At 38.1% G+C, this 15196-nt stretch overlaps 1 protein-coding gene across 1 annotated transcript in view; it reads right to left on the bottom strand.

The window, feature by feature from the left end:
- trpc5a (transient receptor potential cation channel, subfamily C, member 5a) overlaps positions 1–15196 on the bottom strand; it is a 120762-nt gene that overhangs the window by 81434 nt on the left and 24132 nt on the right. The window contains exons 5-8 of the mRNA XM_059355304.1: positions 14676–14792; positions 13755–13817; positions 13106–13243; positions 12185–12391 (exon numbers count right to left, since the gene is read on the bottom strand). Coding sequence (XP_059211287.1) covers positions 12185–12391; positions 13106–13243; positions 13755–13817; positions 14676–14792 — 525 coding nt within the window. The remainder of the gene's footprint in view (positions 1–12184; positions 12392–13105; positions 13244–13754; positions 13818–14675; positions 14793–15196) is intronic.

Below are 15196 nucleotides of genomic sequence, written 5' to 3'. Positions count from 1 at the left end.
TAAATTATTATGCAGTAAGTTTGGTCAGTTAGGGGCCGACTCCACCTTCTAGCAGGTTGTTATCAGCTCATTCAATAGAGAAGAAACGACAGTTAGCATCTCCATAGGGTCTAATGAGAATTCTCCTCTGGGATATCCTCCCTGTGACAAACACTTTGTTCTGATGCTGACGGGTTTTGTTCAGCAGGATAATCTTCACAGTTAAACTCCACTTTTATCATGTTTGAATGCAGCTGAGAAAAGTAAAATCCTGAGAAGTCCACTTTGATCGACTTGATTGTAACTAATGTTCCTCATAAATTTTCCTCCCTGGGTGTTTTCTGTAATGATTTAAGTGATCACTGTGTTGTTGCCGCTATAAGAAACACCAAGGTCCCCAAATCCAAACCTCGTATAATTTAAAGGGGAATCTAAAACATTTTAATGAGCAAGCTTATCATCACGACTTGTCCTGTGTTGATTGGAAGAAGATAGGGCTGATACCATATGTAGAGACGGCTTGGACATTTTTTAGGGACATTTTTATGCAAATTCTAAATAAACATACCCCTTTAAGGAAGTACAGGGTTAAGGGACGAGAAAACCCATGGTTCTCTCCAGAGCTGGCAGATGCTATTCATGAGCGTAACCAAGCTTGGGCCAAGGCAAGAAAAACAGACTCTCCCATAGATTGGTCTATTTTCAGACAATTACGGAACAAATTCTCCTCCTTCATTAAAAAATCCAAATCAGAATATTATTTGTCTGTGACAACTGAAAACCTAAACAATCCACAGAAATTTTGGAAAGTCATAAAGTCACTTTCAGTGAGTAAAAGCACTCTGGTTCTACCTACCTATATTTTAAACGGCTCTACTCCTACTTAAACAAAAACTACTTATACAAAATTGAGATTTTAAATTGTTTTCATAAGCATTTTATAAAATCTGGCTCTTTGTTTGACTCTCTTAGAACTGTCGCTGTGAAACCCTGCACAAGTCTGCCAACTTACACTGGAGAGCCTTTTAATCTTGTTACTTTTTCTGTGCAAGAAGTCCATAAAGCCCTCAAAACATTAGATCAGAGAAAACCTTCTGGCCCAGATTTGATAGATTCTTATTTTCTAAAACTGGCAGCTGACTTTGTGGCAGAGCCTCTTACAATCCTGTTTAACCTCACAGTCGAAAAAAATGACATACCTTCTTTGTGGAAATCGGCTTTTGTCCTCCCATTATTAAAAGGGGGTGACCCTGCAATCCTGACAAATTATAGAGCAATATCCAATCTCTCAATTTTGGCAAAAATTCTTGAAGCTTTTGTTAGTGAGCAAGTAAAGGAGTTTTTGTACTCAAATGAAATTCTATCAAAACATCAGTCTGGCTTCAGGAAAAAAACAGTACCATCACAGCAGCAATGAAGATGGTAAATGACATTACTGTAGACAGAAAACTACACTGTGCATCTCTTTTTACTGATTTGTCAAAAGCGTTTGACACCGTCGATCATGATATTTTAAAACTTAGACTGCGTCACTCAGGATTTTCGGAGCACACAGTTGTTTGGTTCTCAAATTATCTCAGTAAAAGGTCCCAATGCATTAAATATGATGGTCTGTGTTCTGAATTTGTTACTGTCCACAAGGGGTGCCACAGGGTTCTGTATTGGGGCTCCTCTTATTTATCATTTATATCAATGACTTGGGTCTTAATGTTTCCGATGCAAATGTGCATTTCTATGCTGACGACACAGCTATTTACTGCTGTGGATCAACTCTTGTTCAGGCTGGGTTATCTTTTATAACGACTCACCTGGAGCTGCTTTGCCCTAACCATAGGGAAAAAGTTTTGTATTGTAAACCAAATTAAAATGCAACCTTTAGGTCCCTAAACATCACAAAGCTGAGAGTCAAATGGAACAAAACAGTGAGACGTTAAACAGTATGATAGCGTTCAGATCAGATGGTAAATGTAGTGAACATCTTGTAAACGGCTTCAACTGTTTGACCTCAAAATGAACTTTTCCAACATGAAAAACTGCAGAAAACATATTTAATCCTGTTGAGTCAGAGAAAGCGCCGTCGCATTACTTCTTCATGACGTCACAACATAAAAACGAGGCGAGGCCGTCACTTCCCTCTAAAGTTCTCCAGGTTTTGTTTAATGATGATAACACAAAAAAAAAACTGAGAAAAGGTCAAATATATTTAGTTTAAAATATAAACATTATATGTTATATTTGCAACCTATAAACACATCTAAAACTCATTGAGTGTTATTGTTTCGAAAGGGGAAAAAAACATTTTTTTTTAAATCAGATTTTAATGTTTGTTGTTTGTTGTTTCTTTTGGGTTCAAAATGTCGATCTAGTAAGTCAAAGTGAAAAAAAAATGATCAGGTTACATAAATGAGACTGTGCAAACAATTAAAGAATGATAGTGATGTTAAATATGTAAAATATGCATGTTACACAGAATGAAAACTATGATAAAAAATGCACAAAATAGCTGAAATCTCAAAAGGGTTAATTAACTATAAAACATCACTGAGAATATTTAATAAATACTGAATAATGTCCATGCATGAGAGCGTGCACGTGTGTATGCATGTGACCGTGTAGTGTCTATATTTGTGTGTGTGTGTGTGTGTGTGTGTGTGTGAACAATGCAGACACAACAAAGGATGTGCAGGTCTCAGTTATATAATTTGCTCTAAAAGCCTGCTGTTGGTAAAACACTGTGGCAGCGCACACACACACACACACACACACACACACTAACACACACACTAACACACACACACACTAACGCAGGAGAACACACACAACAAAGCAGAGAGCTGAGAGGAGGTCATGCAGGGTGATGAAGAGGCCGAAGAGAGAGAAAAGAGTTAAAACAGGGTGAACGAGAAAGAGAAGAAGAGAGAAGATAAAAGAGAGGATGAGAAAAGGGATGAGAGGAGAAAGAGAGGGAGAGAGAGAGAGAGAAAAGAGTGAAAACAGGGTGAACGAGTCAGCAAAGAAAGAGCAGAAGAGAGAAGATAAAAGGGAGGATGAGAGGGTTAGAAAAGAAGGAGGAGATGTAATATTAAGTGAGGAAGGAATGAGAGGAGAGAGAGAGAGAGAGAGAGAGAGGGAGAGGTGGAGAGAGAGAGAGAGAGAGAGAGGTGGAGAGAGAAAAGAGTGAAAACACGGTGTACGAGAAAGAGAAGATAAAAGGGAGGATGAGAGGGTGAGAAAAGGGATGAGAGGAGAGAGAGAGAGAGAGAGGGAGAGAGAGAGGTAGAGGGAGGGTGACAGCGGAGGTGAAGGAAGTGACAGTAAAAGAGAGAGAAGAAGAAGAAGAAGAGGGTTCAGGACGTGGAAGGATTACGTAAATGTCCTGACTGTTCGTCAGACGTCTCCAGAGACACACACACACACACACACACACACACACACACACACACACACACACACTCTCAGAGGGCATCTGGAGAGGCTAATGTAGCATCTGTTTGTTTGTCAGCATCTGCTGTTGTCATGGCGTCCAGAGGACAACGTCCTTTATAAACACACGTCTCTCTCTCTCTCTCTCTTTTATTTTTTTTCTTGTTTTCTTTCTGCATTAAGTGCAAATACCATAAAAAAGGTAATAATTTTAATTTATAATCATATAATAAAATATAAAATAAAATACAAAAACTACACATCATGCAGCTGGATGTAAAATAACGCAACTTTATTTATTTTTATATTAAATTTTTTAATGTTTTTAATTTAAAAACATATGAAAAGAAATAATCAAACAAACTTGAAATATTACCGTGATATTAAGTAAAAAAAAACCTTACTTATTATATAGTAAGGTTTTTTGTAGACATTACTTATTTTAAATAAAAAGAAATACAAATACATATTATTTTAAAGATTTCTTTTTTCAATTTCTTCTAAATATCCTTCCCCATTTCCTTCTTTATTCTCTGTGATTGGAACATTGACCTCAACTATCAAACAGTTAAAAGAGTTATTTGGGTTTAAATCAAATCAATAAAAAGGCAAAAATCAGATGAATTCATGAACAGATGATTTGATCTTTTCTCTTCTAATCTGACAGTTAAATGAATATAGAAAAGACATTATTCTCCTTCCTCTCTGTAGGAAACAGATCCGTTTGTTGACATCCGTCTCCTCTCACTCCCACTCTTCCTTCTCTCCTCTTCCTCTTCTCTCTCGCTCTAACAAACACTTGTGAATATGTCTGATTCTTGCTGACAGCTGTCTCTCTCTCTCTCTTTATTCCTCTTTGTCTCTCTGTGTTTGACTCTCCTCCTCTGTTCTCTGTTCATCTTTCACTTTTCATCTCTGCGTCTGTTTTCGTGTCACTTCTCTGACTGTTATTGGCTCGAACACTTTAAATGAGACGATGCTGAGGATCCGACTGTCGGTACAGGTTTACGTTAGTAAACTCTAACGGTTTTAGTGCTGATACAGAAACAGACGGTTAACCCTCTGAAACACTTACTGTCTAAAAAACGCTGCATCATTGGATTTTAACAGTATTCCCTTCAGCTGAAGGATGTTTTTTTATATCTTTACTATCAATAGTTTCTGCTTTTTAATAGAAAACGGAATCAAAGTGTCCCCCTCGGCATGTTCTCTTAATAAAACCACCAAAATAAAACCATATATCATAGCCAGAAACTGTAAAAACTGACATTTTCTACAGATTTTTCACATCAATGTCATTTAAAACCAGTGTACTTAATATAAAGTTCTTTCAAATGTATGTAAAAAAGTTTTAGCGTCTGTTTTTTTATGAAAAATTAGTGAATTATCCTCATTGAACCTGATCTGTGAGAGGGAAAGAAAACCATCGCACTAAATATTGATTTAGATGGTTAGTAATGGAGTTATTAATGAAAAATAAACAATGTCTATTGGGATTTTTTTAGTTTCTGACACTTTTGTATAGTTAAACATGTCCCGGGTTATTGTTGTTCCAAAACAAACAACCATTAACATTTACGACTCACCCTAAAACTTCTCTGGAGCCGATCAGAGCTGAGGCCCAAAAAGCACCAACACACCCAAGTTTATCCTCCAGAAATTAACATTTTTCAGATCATAATAATAATCTGAGGCATGTTTTTTTCTGCTGATGAAAACTCAACCTGTCCTGACCTTGCTCCTTCAAAACAAAAGCTTTTAAATAACAAAACAGTTAACTTTTACTGTGAAAAGTTTATAGGGAAATTAATGTGTTTATTCAACATTTTTTGTATAATTAGACATGCCCTGGGTTATTACTGTTCCTGAAAAAACAAACATAACAGGAGGGTAAATTATGTAAAGAGCACCTTTATTATTATTATAATAATAATAATAATAATAATAATTATTATTATTATTATTATTATGACTATTAAATAGCAGATCACCAATGAATACAGATAGATGTCGAAGTCGGTGCAGAAAGTTGGTGTTTGTTCCATGTGTTCAGTGGCAGCAGAACGTTCAGCTCTCATTATAATAACAGCTGAAAGGGGGATGTGATGTTTCCGTGTCGTATCCGTGTGTTTCTCCCGCTCTGTCGGCCTCGCTGGCAGATATTTGGTGACATACATATTTCCTGTAACAGCTCTCTTCCTCTTCGTCACTTCATCTTTCTCTCTGCAGCTCCTCACTTGTCAACAGTTTGAGAATGTCTTATTAACGGCTGACAGTTCTATCTCTTCCTCTCTCTGCTTTCTAGCTGCTCTCATCTTCACACGCTGCTCCTCATCTCCTCCTCCTCCTCCTCCTCCTCTCTCTCTGTCTTATGTCTTATTTTAGGGAGTGCTCCTGCAGTCTGCAGAACGCCACGGGATGTTTTGGAGAAATCAGACTTTCTGTGTGAGTCTGGCTCAAAGCGCCACTCTGCCGGAGCTGCAGCCAATTATACCTCCCAGCAAGGTGTGTGGAGCTTCAGCCGGCCTCTCTGAGTCACAGCGCTGCAACATGACGGATATTTAATTAGTGAGGCGCTGTCGAACACTCTAAAATACTGCAGGAGTATATCTGCTGTTTAAGTCCTAATGCTCTGTTAGGAGACGACTGAACAGGATAAGAACGCTGCTGCAGAGCTGTAATCAGATTACACTGCAGGGGTCCAATTAAAAACTGGAGAAGAAGCCCGAACAGGTATAAAAGCTCTTTCATCCCTGATCACTGATCCTCCTCAGCTCAGGACAGAAGGAACGGAGGGAAAGAGGCATTTTGTCTGTTTTGAACCCATTTAGACCAGATGAAAGAGAGCAGTCTCCTCTAAAGAACCACAATATGAAATGCAGCAAAATATAACTCATATTTACCTTTTAGACTCCTGCGACATGTTGCTGATGTAGTTTTTATGTATGTTTCCTCACTACTAACTACTTCACTTTCAGCATTTACATGCATTCATTTACTGTTTAAACTGTCTTTAAAACACCTGACTAGGGTTAAGTTGATTCATAGAGCACATTTAAAAACAACCTCAGTTGACCAAAGTGCTGTACGGTTATTAAACTACAATAAAAACCACACACAAATATAGTCATAAATAAAAACAATGAAAACAATAAAATAGTAATCAAAACTCAACCTTAAAAACAGAGTTTGAGTTAAAAAAAAAGGAAATAAGCAAATAAAAAGTAAAGAAGCCAAGGATCCTTGCCTAGCTGGGACTGAACGCCAAGGGGTGGAACGTTTCCAGAAACTTTTAGAGAGAAAGTTAAGCTGGGGAATTATGGAAATATTCAAAATAAAGAAAAACATTATTTTATTGAACAATCAATTATTTCATTGAACAATCTAAACGTCTGCCACGACCCCACCCATACAAAATTTAAGAAAAAATATGTGTTTATTCCCATAAATTCTCCTTAAGTCTCATAAAATCCCGTTAATTCCCATGGAAAGTTTCCAACTTGGAATTTTGCATCCCTATGAACGCCTAACCGGGAAGTTTTTTGCCCTAAACATAGATCAGTGCTTTAGTTGCATAAATTCACAGAAACTGCAGCTTTTTTACAACTGTGACCTGTACGTGTAAAGACGTTTGTGCGATATTAACAACGATCCGTTCTGAACCAGTGAAACGCTTGTATGTGTCGTTATGGTTTGGTGCACATTGTATTGAATACATCATCTTGTATTATCTGCAAAAAGACTGAATAAAAATATTTGGGGAAAAAGTGATGAAGACACAAATAATTGAGGAAGTATCGACATGGTTTTTATTTAACGTCTCTATCTATTACAGAGGGATAAATTATTTAGGAAATGTTGACATTCTGTGTAGTTTCTCAGGTTTTAGGAGGTTGTTGTTCTGAAACAAAGCTGAGGTTTTAGAGGCAGTTTGTCTTTGTTACTGCACTGTAGTTTTATGTGCTTTTATGTGGCAGCCTTTATGTCCAAGATTAATTTCCCTTTTGATCAATAGACCCTCCTTCAGGTAGTAAACAAAGGTGTCTGAGGAGCCACAGAGATTAACTGCCGTACAGTTAATCTGTCAGACTCCATCAGAAAACATTTACTACACTACACCATCAAACTTCTCAGAGCTCAGAGCTGAGGCCCAAAAAGCACCAACACACCCGAGTTTATTCTCCAGAAAACAAACTAAACATTTAAACATTTTTCAGATAATAATAATAATCTGAGGCATGTTCATTTTCTGCTGATGAAAACCCAACCTTTCCTGGCCTTGCTCCTTCAAAACAAAAGCTTTTAAATAACAAAGCAGTTGACTTTTACTGTGAAAAGTGTATAGGAAAATTAATATGTTTATCCAACATTTTACAGCCGATCACACAAGTCAGCTAAAGGCAAAGCTTAAAGCAGGTAACACTTTTATACAAGTAGAAATCACAAGTTTCCTCATGATACTAAATTACATTGATTCCTCTAGAATGATGAAATATTTGCTGATATCATAAATTCTGCCATGAAATTATTTTAATAGATCAATTGAGGAGTCTGTAATCAATACAGACAATATTAGACAATGTTTTACTGAGCTCTTCCACATAGTTAAATACAAACTCAATCTGGTTGTTTTAAAAGAATAAAAGTTTTCAGAGAATTTCAAAATAAAGGCATCTCTTAAAGATGGAGATATGGATAGATATTTTCACTTTGAATCAGTGGAAAAAGTATTCAGATCTCTTATTTAGTAAAGTAAAAGTACTAATACACACTGTGAAATGACTCCACTACAGTAAAAGTCCTGCATTCAAAACTTACTGAAGTAAAAGTACAAAAGTATCAGCATCAAAATGTACTTAAAGTATCAAAAGTAAAAGTACTCGTTATGCAGAATGGATCCACTCAGACTGTTTTATATATTCTAATATATTATTAGATTATTATTATTATTATTGTTATTGGTGTTTTTATGTAAGCAGTGTTTTAATTTGGTAAAGACGGGGCTCATTTTAACTCATTTTATGTGGTTTGATTAAAAAAAAGTTTAATCAGTTTAAATTTATCATGTTTTTTATGTTAAATCTCGACCTGGAAAGTAACTAAAGCTGTCAGATAAATGTAGTATTTACAATATAACATTACAATATGAATAATATATAACATATAAAATGTAGTGGAATAGAAGTATAAAGTTACATAAAATGGAAATACTCAAGTAAAATCCAATACCTCAAAGTTGTACTTAAGTACAGTACTTGAGTAAATGTACTTAGTTACTTTCTACCACTGATGTGAATTGATGATGTGGGTCACATCAAAGAAACTCCAGCTGTCAGATGAATCTTGTGGAGTTAAAAGTGGCAGACAGACATTAATGCAGAGGAAGTTGACACATTTGAACCAGAATCTGCTGGACTTGAGAGGTTTAACTCTCCTCCTCTGTCACTTCTACACAAGGACGACTCAGCACTTCTCTGTACTTCCCTGTTCTCCAGCAGAACGAGTCAGGAGAGGAGCTTTTACCGCTCCGTCCCTCCGTCCACCTCATCAGGGACATAAAGTTCCTCCTAAATCTTTTTCCCCTGACGTCACCGCTGCTGCTGCCGCCGAGCAAACAAGAACGTCAGCGCTCCTAAATCCTGGAAAAGCACTTCACTCCTCCATCAGCGTGATGTGTTTCCACATCAACGCGCCTTCAAGGGTGAAAAGGTCCTTCACTCGTCCTCTTCTCTCTTCTCTGTTTTCTTTTTCCTGTTCTCTCTTCTCTGTTTTCTTTTTCCTGTTCTCTCTTCTTTGTTCTCTGTTTTATTTTTCCTGTTTCCTGTTCTCTGTTCTCTGTTTTCTGTTTTCTATTCTCTGTTCATCGATACGTCACACTGTGCACACGTAGACGCTGCCTCAGAGTGAATAAATGTCCTGATGTTTGCTGGAAGTAGTTTTCAGATCCTTTACTGCAGTAAAAGTACTAATACCACACTGTGAAATAACTCCACTACAAGTAAAAGTAAAGCTACAAAGGTATCAAAAGTATATATATAATATGTACTACTAATATAATATATATATATATATATATATATATTTTTATTTTTTATTTTTTTATTTGTTTTATTGTTGATATTGTTTTTTATATTCTCCCCCTTGGTAATTTATTATGATTATTTTTATTTATTCATGCAATTTTTTTTTACGCTATCCCTGTTTATACCGATCCTTTTATTTGTGTTGTGATTTCATCATCGTCGGACTAATAAAGCTTCATCTCATTGTAAACTATATCCAGTTCTAGTGATTCGTAGTTTTTGTCTTCCACGAATAAAATAAAATCCTGGACAAGTTCTCCCCCGGGAGAGACAACATGCCACCTGAGCGTCTCGCACTTCATCCATCTTCCTCTTCACATCTTTACCTTCGCCTCTCTGCTCCTCCACAGACTCACAGCACTTCACTTCCTGCTCCCATCACTCCCTCTCCTCCTCTCTCCCTCTCCTCCTCTCCTCTCCTCTCCTCTCCTCTCTCCTTTCATCTGTCTGGCAGTATCCATCTGCCTCAGAGAGCAGTGAGGAGGGGGGTAGCAGACAGACAGACAGACAGACAGACAGACAGACAGGTGAACAGAGACGCAGCTCACCTCGGGGGGTTTATAACTCTTGTTTCTTTCTCTGACTCTATCCCATCAAATCTACATCTCTCTCTCTCTCTCCTGATCCCTGCAGCTCTCTCTCTGTCTATCTATCCGTCTCTCTATCTGTCTCTCTCTCCGTCTCTATCCATTTTTCTGTCCGTCTCTCTATCCTTCTCTCTATCCATCTCTCTATCTGTCTCTCTATCCGTTTTTATATCTGTCTCTCTCTCAATCCCTCTATCCATCTCTCTATCCGTTTCTCTATCTGTCTCTCTCTATCCGTCTCTCTCCATCTCTCTACCCGTCTCTCTATCCGTCTCTCTATCCATCCCTCTATCCGTCTCTCTATCCATTTTTCTATCCATCTCTCTCTCCGTCTATCTCTCTCCGTCTCTCTATCCGTTTTTCTATCTATCTCTCTATCCGTTTTTCTATCTATATCTCTCTCCGTCTCTCTATCCGTTTTTCTATCCGTCTCTCTCTCCGTTTCTCTCTCTGTCTCTCTATCCGTCTCTCTGTTTTGCTCTCTTTGTGTGGGCTCATTATCTCCCTAAGCAAGCAATTTACGCAAAAAACATAAGTTGCACTCAAAAACGTGATCCACGTAATTTAGATTAAAAATGGTTTACTTTTGATTCAAACCCCGCTCTCCTGGGTGAAAGTCTGCTGCTTGTTCGACCCGTCCACCACCCAACCTCCAACTGAACGTGTGAATCTGTCTTTTGTTAACTTTGCTTGTCTGTTAACCTCTACTACGACTTCAAAAAGATGGCAGCGGGTGCATTACAGCTGTTGTGATGTAATTCGTACATATAGCTTGTTCTTCGCTGCCTGTACACACAACCTATATTGCCTTTTTTGATGGGAGAACAGGCTGATATGAGAGGTTTTATGTTAGATTGTGAAATGACAATTACATGCAATTAAGAAGATGTTGCAGAGTACCACCAAAATAATGATTAAAGTAGTGTAACAAATTACTTTCTTCCTAAAGTAGTGCAACAGTTTTGAGTAACAACCTCAACCCTAAATGCCAACTGTGATGTTACTAGAGTGCCCAAATGAGCTTCATGTAGGCTCCATTTGACAGCAGTTGCATGTTACTAACATTTAGCATGTTAGCAAGCTAAAAGTGAACATTTGGTAGCATGTGAAGCTGTTGGTATGAACACTGCAGGTCTAGGAACATGCAAACATTTTGTATGCACTGTTTAGCATGAAGCCATAAGCAGGTTTTTTTTGTGAACATACAGTCCTCAGCATTCTGTTTTCACCTTTTACTACAGCATCCCAACTCTTTTGGAATTGGTCTTGTAGAATACGACAATATTATGGATATTCACCATAAAGTCAGGACATCACAAGTCGACACATCTTGTCTGCTTTCCCTGCAGACCAAACTGTTGTACTGACATTCAACATGTCCGTCCCCGGAGCCACACGCTGCAGGATCGGCTATAAATAAATATAACGATAACCATATCTGTTTCTGCTGCAATCTGATAACCAAGCCTGACACCAGCAGAGCTGCACATACAGCATAAATAATGCAAACAACATAGAGAACCCCACACACTCCAGAAATACCTCCAGACTCAAACACAGCAACCATGTTTCCATTGGAAGCTTCAACATGTCAACTCTTCAGTAGCCACAGTAACCATAGTAGCCACAGTAACCATAGTAACCACAGTAGCTACAGTAACCACAGTAACCACAGTAGCCACAGTAACCACAGTAGCCACAGTAGCCACAGTAACCACAGTAACCACAGTAGCCACAGTAACCACAGTAGCCACAGTAGCCACAGTAACCACAGTAACCACAGTAACCACAGTAGCTACAGTAACCACAGTAACCACAGTAGCCACAGTAACCACAGTAGCCACAGTAGCCACAGTAACCACAGTAACCACAGTAGCCACAGTAACCACAGTAACCACAGTAACCACAGTAGCCACAGTAGCCACAGTAACCACAGTAACCACAGTAGCCACAGTAACCACAGTAACCACAGTAGCTACAGTAACCACAGTAGCCACAGTAACCACAGTAACCACAGTAGCCACAGTAACCACAGTAACCACAGTAACCACAGTAGCTGTTCCAGCAGGATGAGCGGCCTCATCCACAGAGACTTATAAAAAGACTCCTCACCTCTTTCTGGTGGTATTTGATGGCCAGTTTGAGCTTGGCCAGGTCGTGGCACTGCCTGGGGTCCAGCTCCTCGCTCTGGTCATTGTCTCGGTGGTTCAGGATGGTCTCCAGCTCTCTGGAGCTCCTCGCCTGGTCCAGGAGGTCTTTGGCGAATCTCTTGCACTGCTGCGACAGCTCCTCGTACTCCTGACGGAACTCGTTCTCCACCTGAGAGGAGAACGGTGGAACAGGTGAGGAGGGGGAGAACACCATGTACAGGTACATCTCAAAACATTAGAATATCAAGAAAAAGTTTAATATTTGTTGTCAATCATTTCAGGAATTGAAACTCGTACATTATATAGATTCATTACACAGAGTGAAATATTTCAAGTCTGTTTTTCTTGTAATGTTGATGATTCTGGCTTAGAGATAATGAAAACACAGAACTCAGTGTCTCAGTATAAAATGAGAATATGTTGTGATGTTTGAGGGTGATTATATCATGTAAAGATATGAGGCCTTGTCTAATACCAGGGATCTAACTTGTACCAGGAATAAAAGGGAATGCACCCTATAAAACAGGAACCCTTACAGCTGAACACACTGGAGTAAGACGAGTATTTAAATGATATGAGAGGTTTTAACAGCCCATCAGGTTCAGACGTGGCGTCCCTCCAGTGGAGGTCCCTGCGGTGCCAAGCAGGCTTCGGGGGGTCCGGGGCCACTTTATTGTGACACCATAAGTTGGAGTCGCATTTAATTTGACAGTAAGCTGGAAATAAAAAGACTGGCAGAGATCACGAGGACAGTCCTGGTCCAAAAACCTCGCTGGAGACTCACTGAGCTGCAGAATGAACCGTTCCTCTCCCAGCAGGAAACGGTGCAAACAACATCTTCTTGTGGACCAGTAAACAAACAATCCAGAGTACTGGTGTGTACCTTGCTGAGCTCTTTGAGCTCCCAGCCCAGTCTGAAGGCGGTGAGGATGGGGTCTTCACTGGACAGAGCGATGAGGGACGGCGAGGCCAGAGCCTTGTAGATGTTCAGTCGAGATCTGGAATGCCGAAGACTGTCGACCTGCAGGAACATGAGTGGAAACATCGATTAGTCTCTTTCAAGGTTTAGAACCAACACTGACCAGATGATACCTGGTCTTTTTAACTGATTCAGTCAATCTTGGAAGTAGTTTTAAAAACCCTCATTGAAACATAAATCTCTCTAAATACTGATATATTTCTTAAATACTCTATATACAGTACCAAAATGTGCCAACTACTGTAAGATTTCCAGATTTTTCCCTCATTTACAAGCCATTCAAATTGTGTTTTATTAAGAATTTCTTTCATATGGTTACGTTACATAAGAAAACTAGATCATTAATGTATTTTACACAGCAGATTAAACATCTATAAGTGAGTCGAGGTGTAAAAAAAAGAGAAGAGAGGGTGTTTATTTATGCCAGAGGAAATGAAAAATATCCTGAAACTAAATGTCCATGCTGGAGGTTCAAATTGGGAGTAATTACTGTTTATTCCATTATTGATTTTCTGCAAAACAAACCATGAAATGATGAGAAATAATGACTTACCTCTGAGCTGGAGACACACTCCACACAGTCACATCGTATCTGGTGAGGTCTGGGGATGGTCACCTGACACAACAACAGAAAGGAATAAATATCATCACAGATAATATTTAACTACATATTTAGCTGAACCACCATCCTGCCAGATGTACTGTAATATATGTTTTCTTTAAAAGATCGCCAAAGATACACCAGTTATGGTAGAAAGAAACTGTAAAAACAGGCAGTATCGTCAAACTTTCCGACAATGGATCATAGTTTATGAAAGTTTCCACTAGAAAAAGAAGCAAAAACGGAGTTTAAAATTGTGATATTTCCTCAAAATCTCTTTACACAGAGCAGAGAGGAGAGGACAGGAGAGGCTGTTTACACAGAGCAGAGAGGAGAGGACAGGAGAGGCTGTTTACACAGAGCTGAGAGGAGAGGACAGGAGAGACTGTTTACACAGAGCAGAGAGGAGAGGACAGGAGAGGCTGGAAACATGACAATACTTCAATATGAACAATATTTGGAGACATAATTATTTTTCCAATATTTATGACACTTAAACTGGGAAATGTGTTGTAGATATAAATTTCATTTTATTCCATTTTTAAAAATAATTTACCAGAGAAATCCAACTTTCTCTTTTTCTTTTTTTTCTGATTTCTGTCATTCTAACTGTGTTATTCTGCACAAAGACTGTTTGAGTTGTTCCCACTTCTAGTCATGATTGTTCTGACTCCACAGAGCTGCAGGATTTATAGATTCATATTTAGATTTATAGAGATTTTATATGTTGCAGTGAAATACAAAGACACAGAGAGTAAACTGTAAAAGAGGAAAAACGGCCTGAAACGGCCTGTTGGGGCTCAGAGGGTTAAAGTCTTCACTGTTTCTATGTGACTTCTACAAACAGGAACTGATAGTAAAGAGAGTTCTCACCTTCCGCTGGACGAGCAGTTTGATGATCTCGTAGTTGTTGGTGTGAGCAGCGAGCATGATGGGAGTTATGTCTGGGGTGAACTCTGAGAACTGGCTGTCCATCATCAGCGACGGAACCTGACCAACAACAAAACACCTGCTTCAAAATCACAAATCATACACAAATAACAAAACATCGTTAAAAAAACAGTAAAAAGTCTGGCAGCAAAAGTTGCCAAATTGCAAAAAAAAAAAAAAAAAAACACTGAACAATAAGTTATTTTATAGATGATTTATTTTAAAAACATAAAATAAATATCTGTATTAAAAAATATGTATTTCTGTAGAATATTTAGTTTTTTTTATTATTTTATGGTGGTATTATTTGTTTTTATGTTTTATTTTTATTTTTATTTTTTTTTACTTTTTTATACATACAATTTAAAGTTTTATTGTGAGAAAACAAGAATATGTATTTTTATATATTTTTATTTTTACATGTAATTCACTGTAGTTTAACATTTAATAACCTAAATAAATCA

This window comes from Centropristis striata, chromosome 17, assembly GCF_030273125.1.
Source record: "Centropristis striata isolate RG_2023a ecotype Rhode Island chromosome 17, C.striata_1.0, whole genome shotgun sequence".
In the NCBI taxonomy this organism is placed as follows: Eukaryota; Metazoa; Chordata; class Actinopteri; order Perciformes; family Serranidae; genus Centropristis; species Centropristis striata.
The sequence above is the reverse complement of the archived record's forward strand: the minus strand, read 5'-3'. Positions and strand labels throughout refer to the sequence as shown.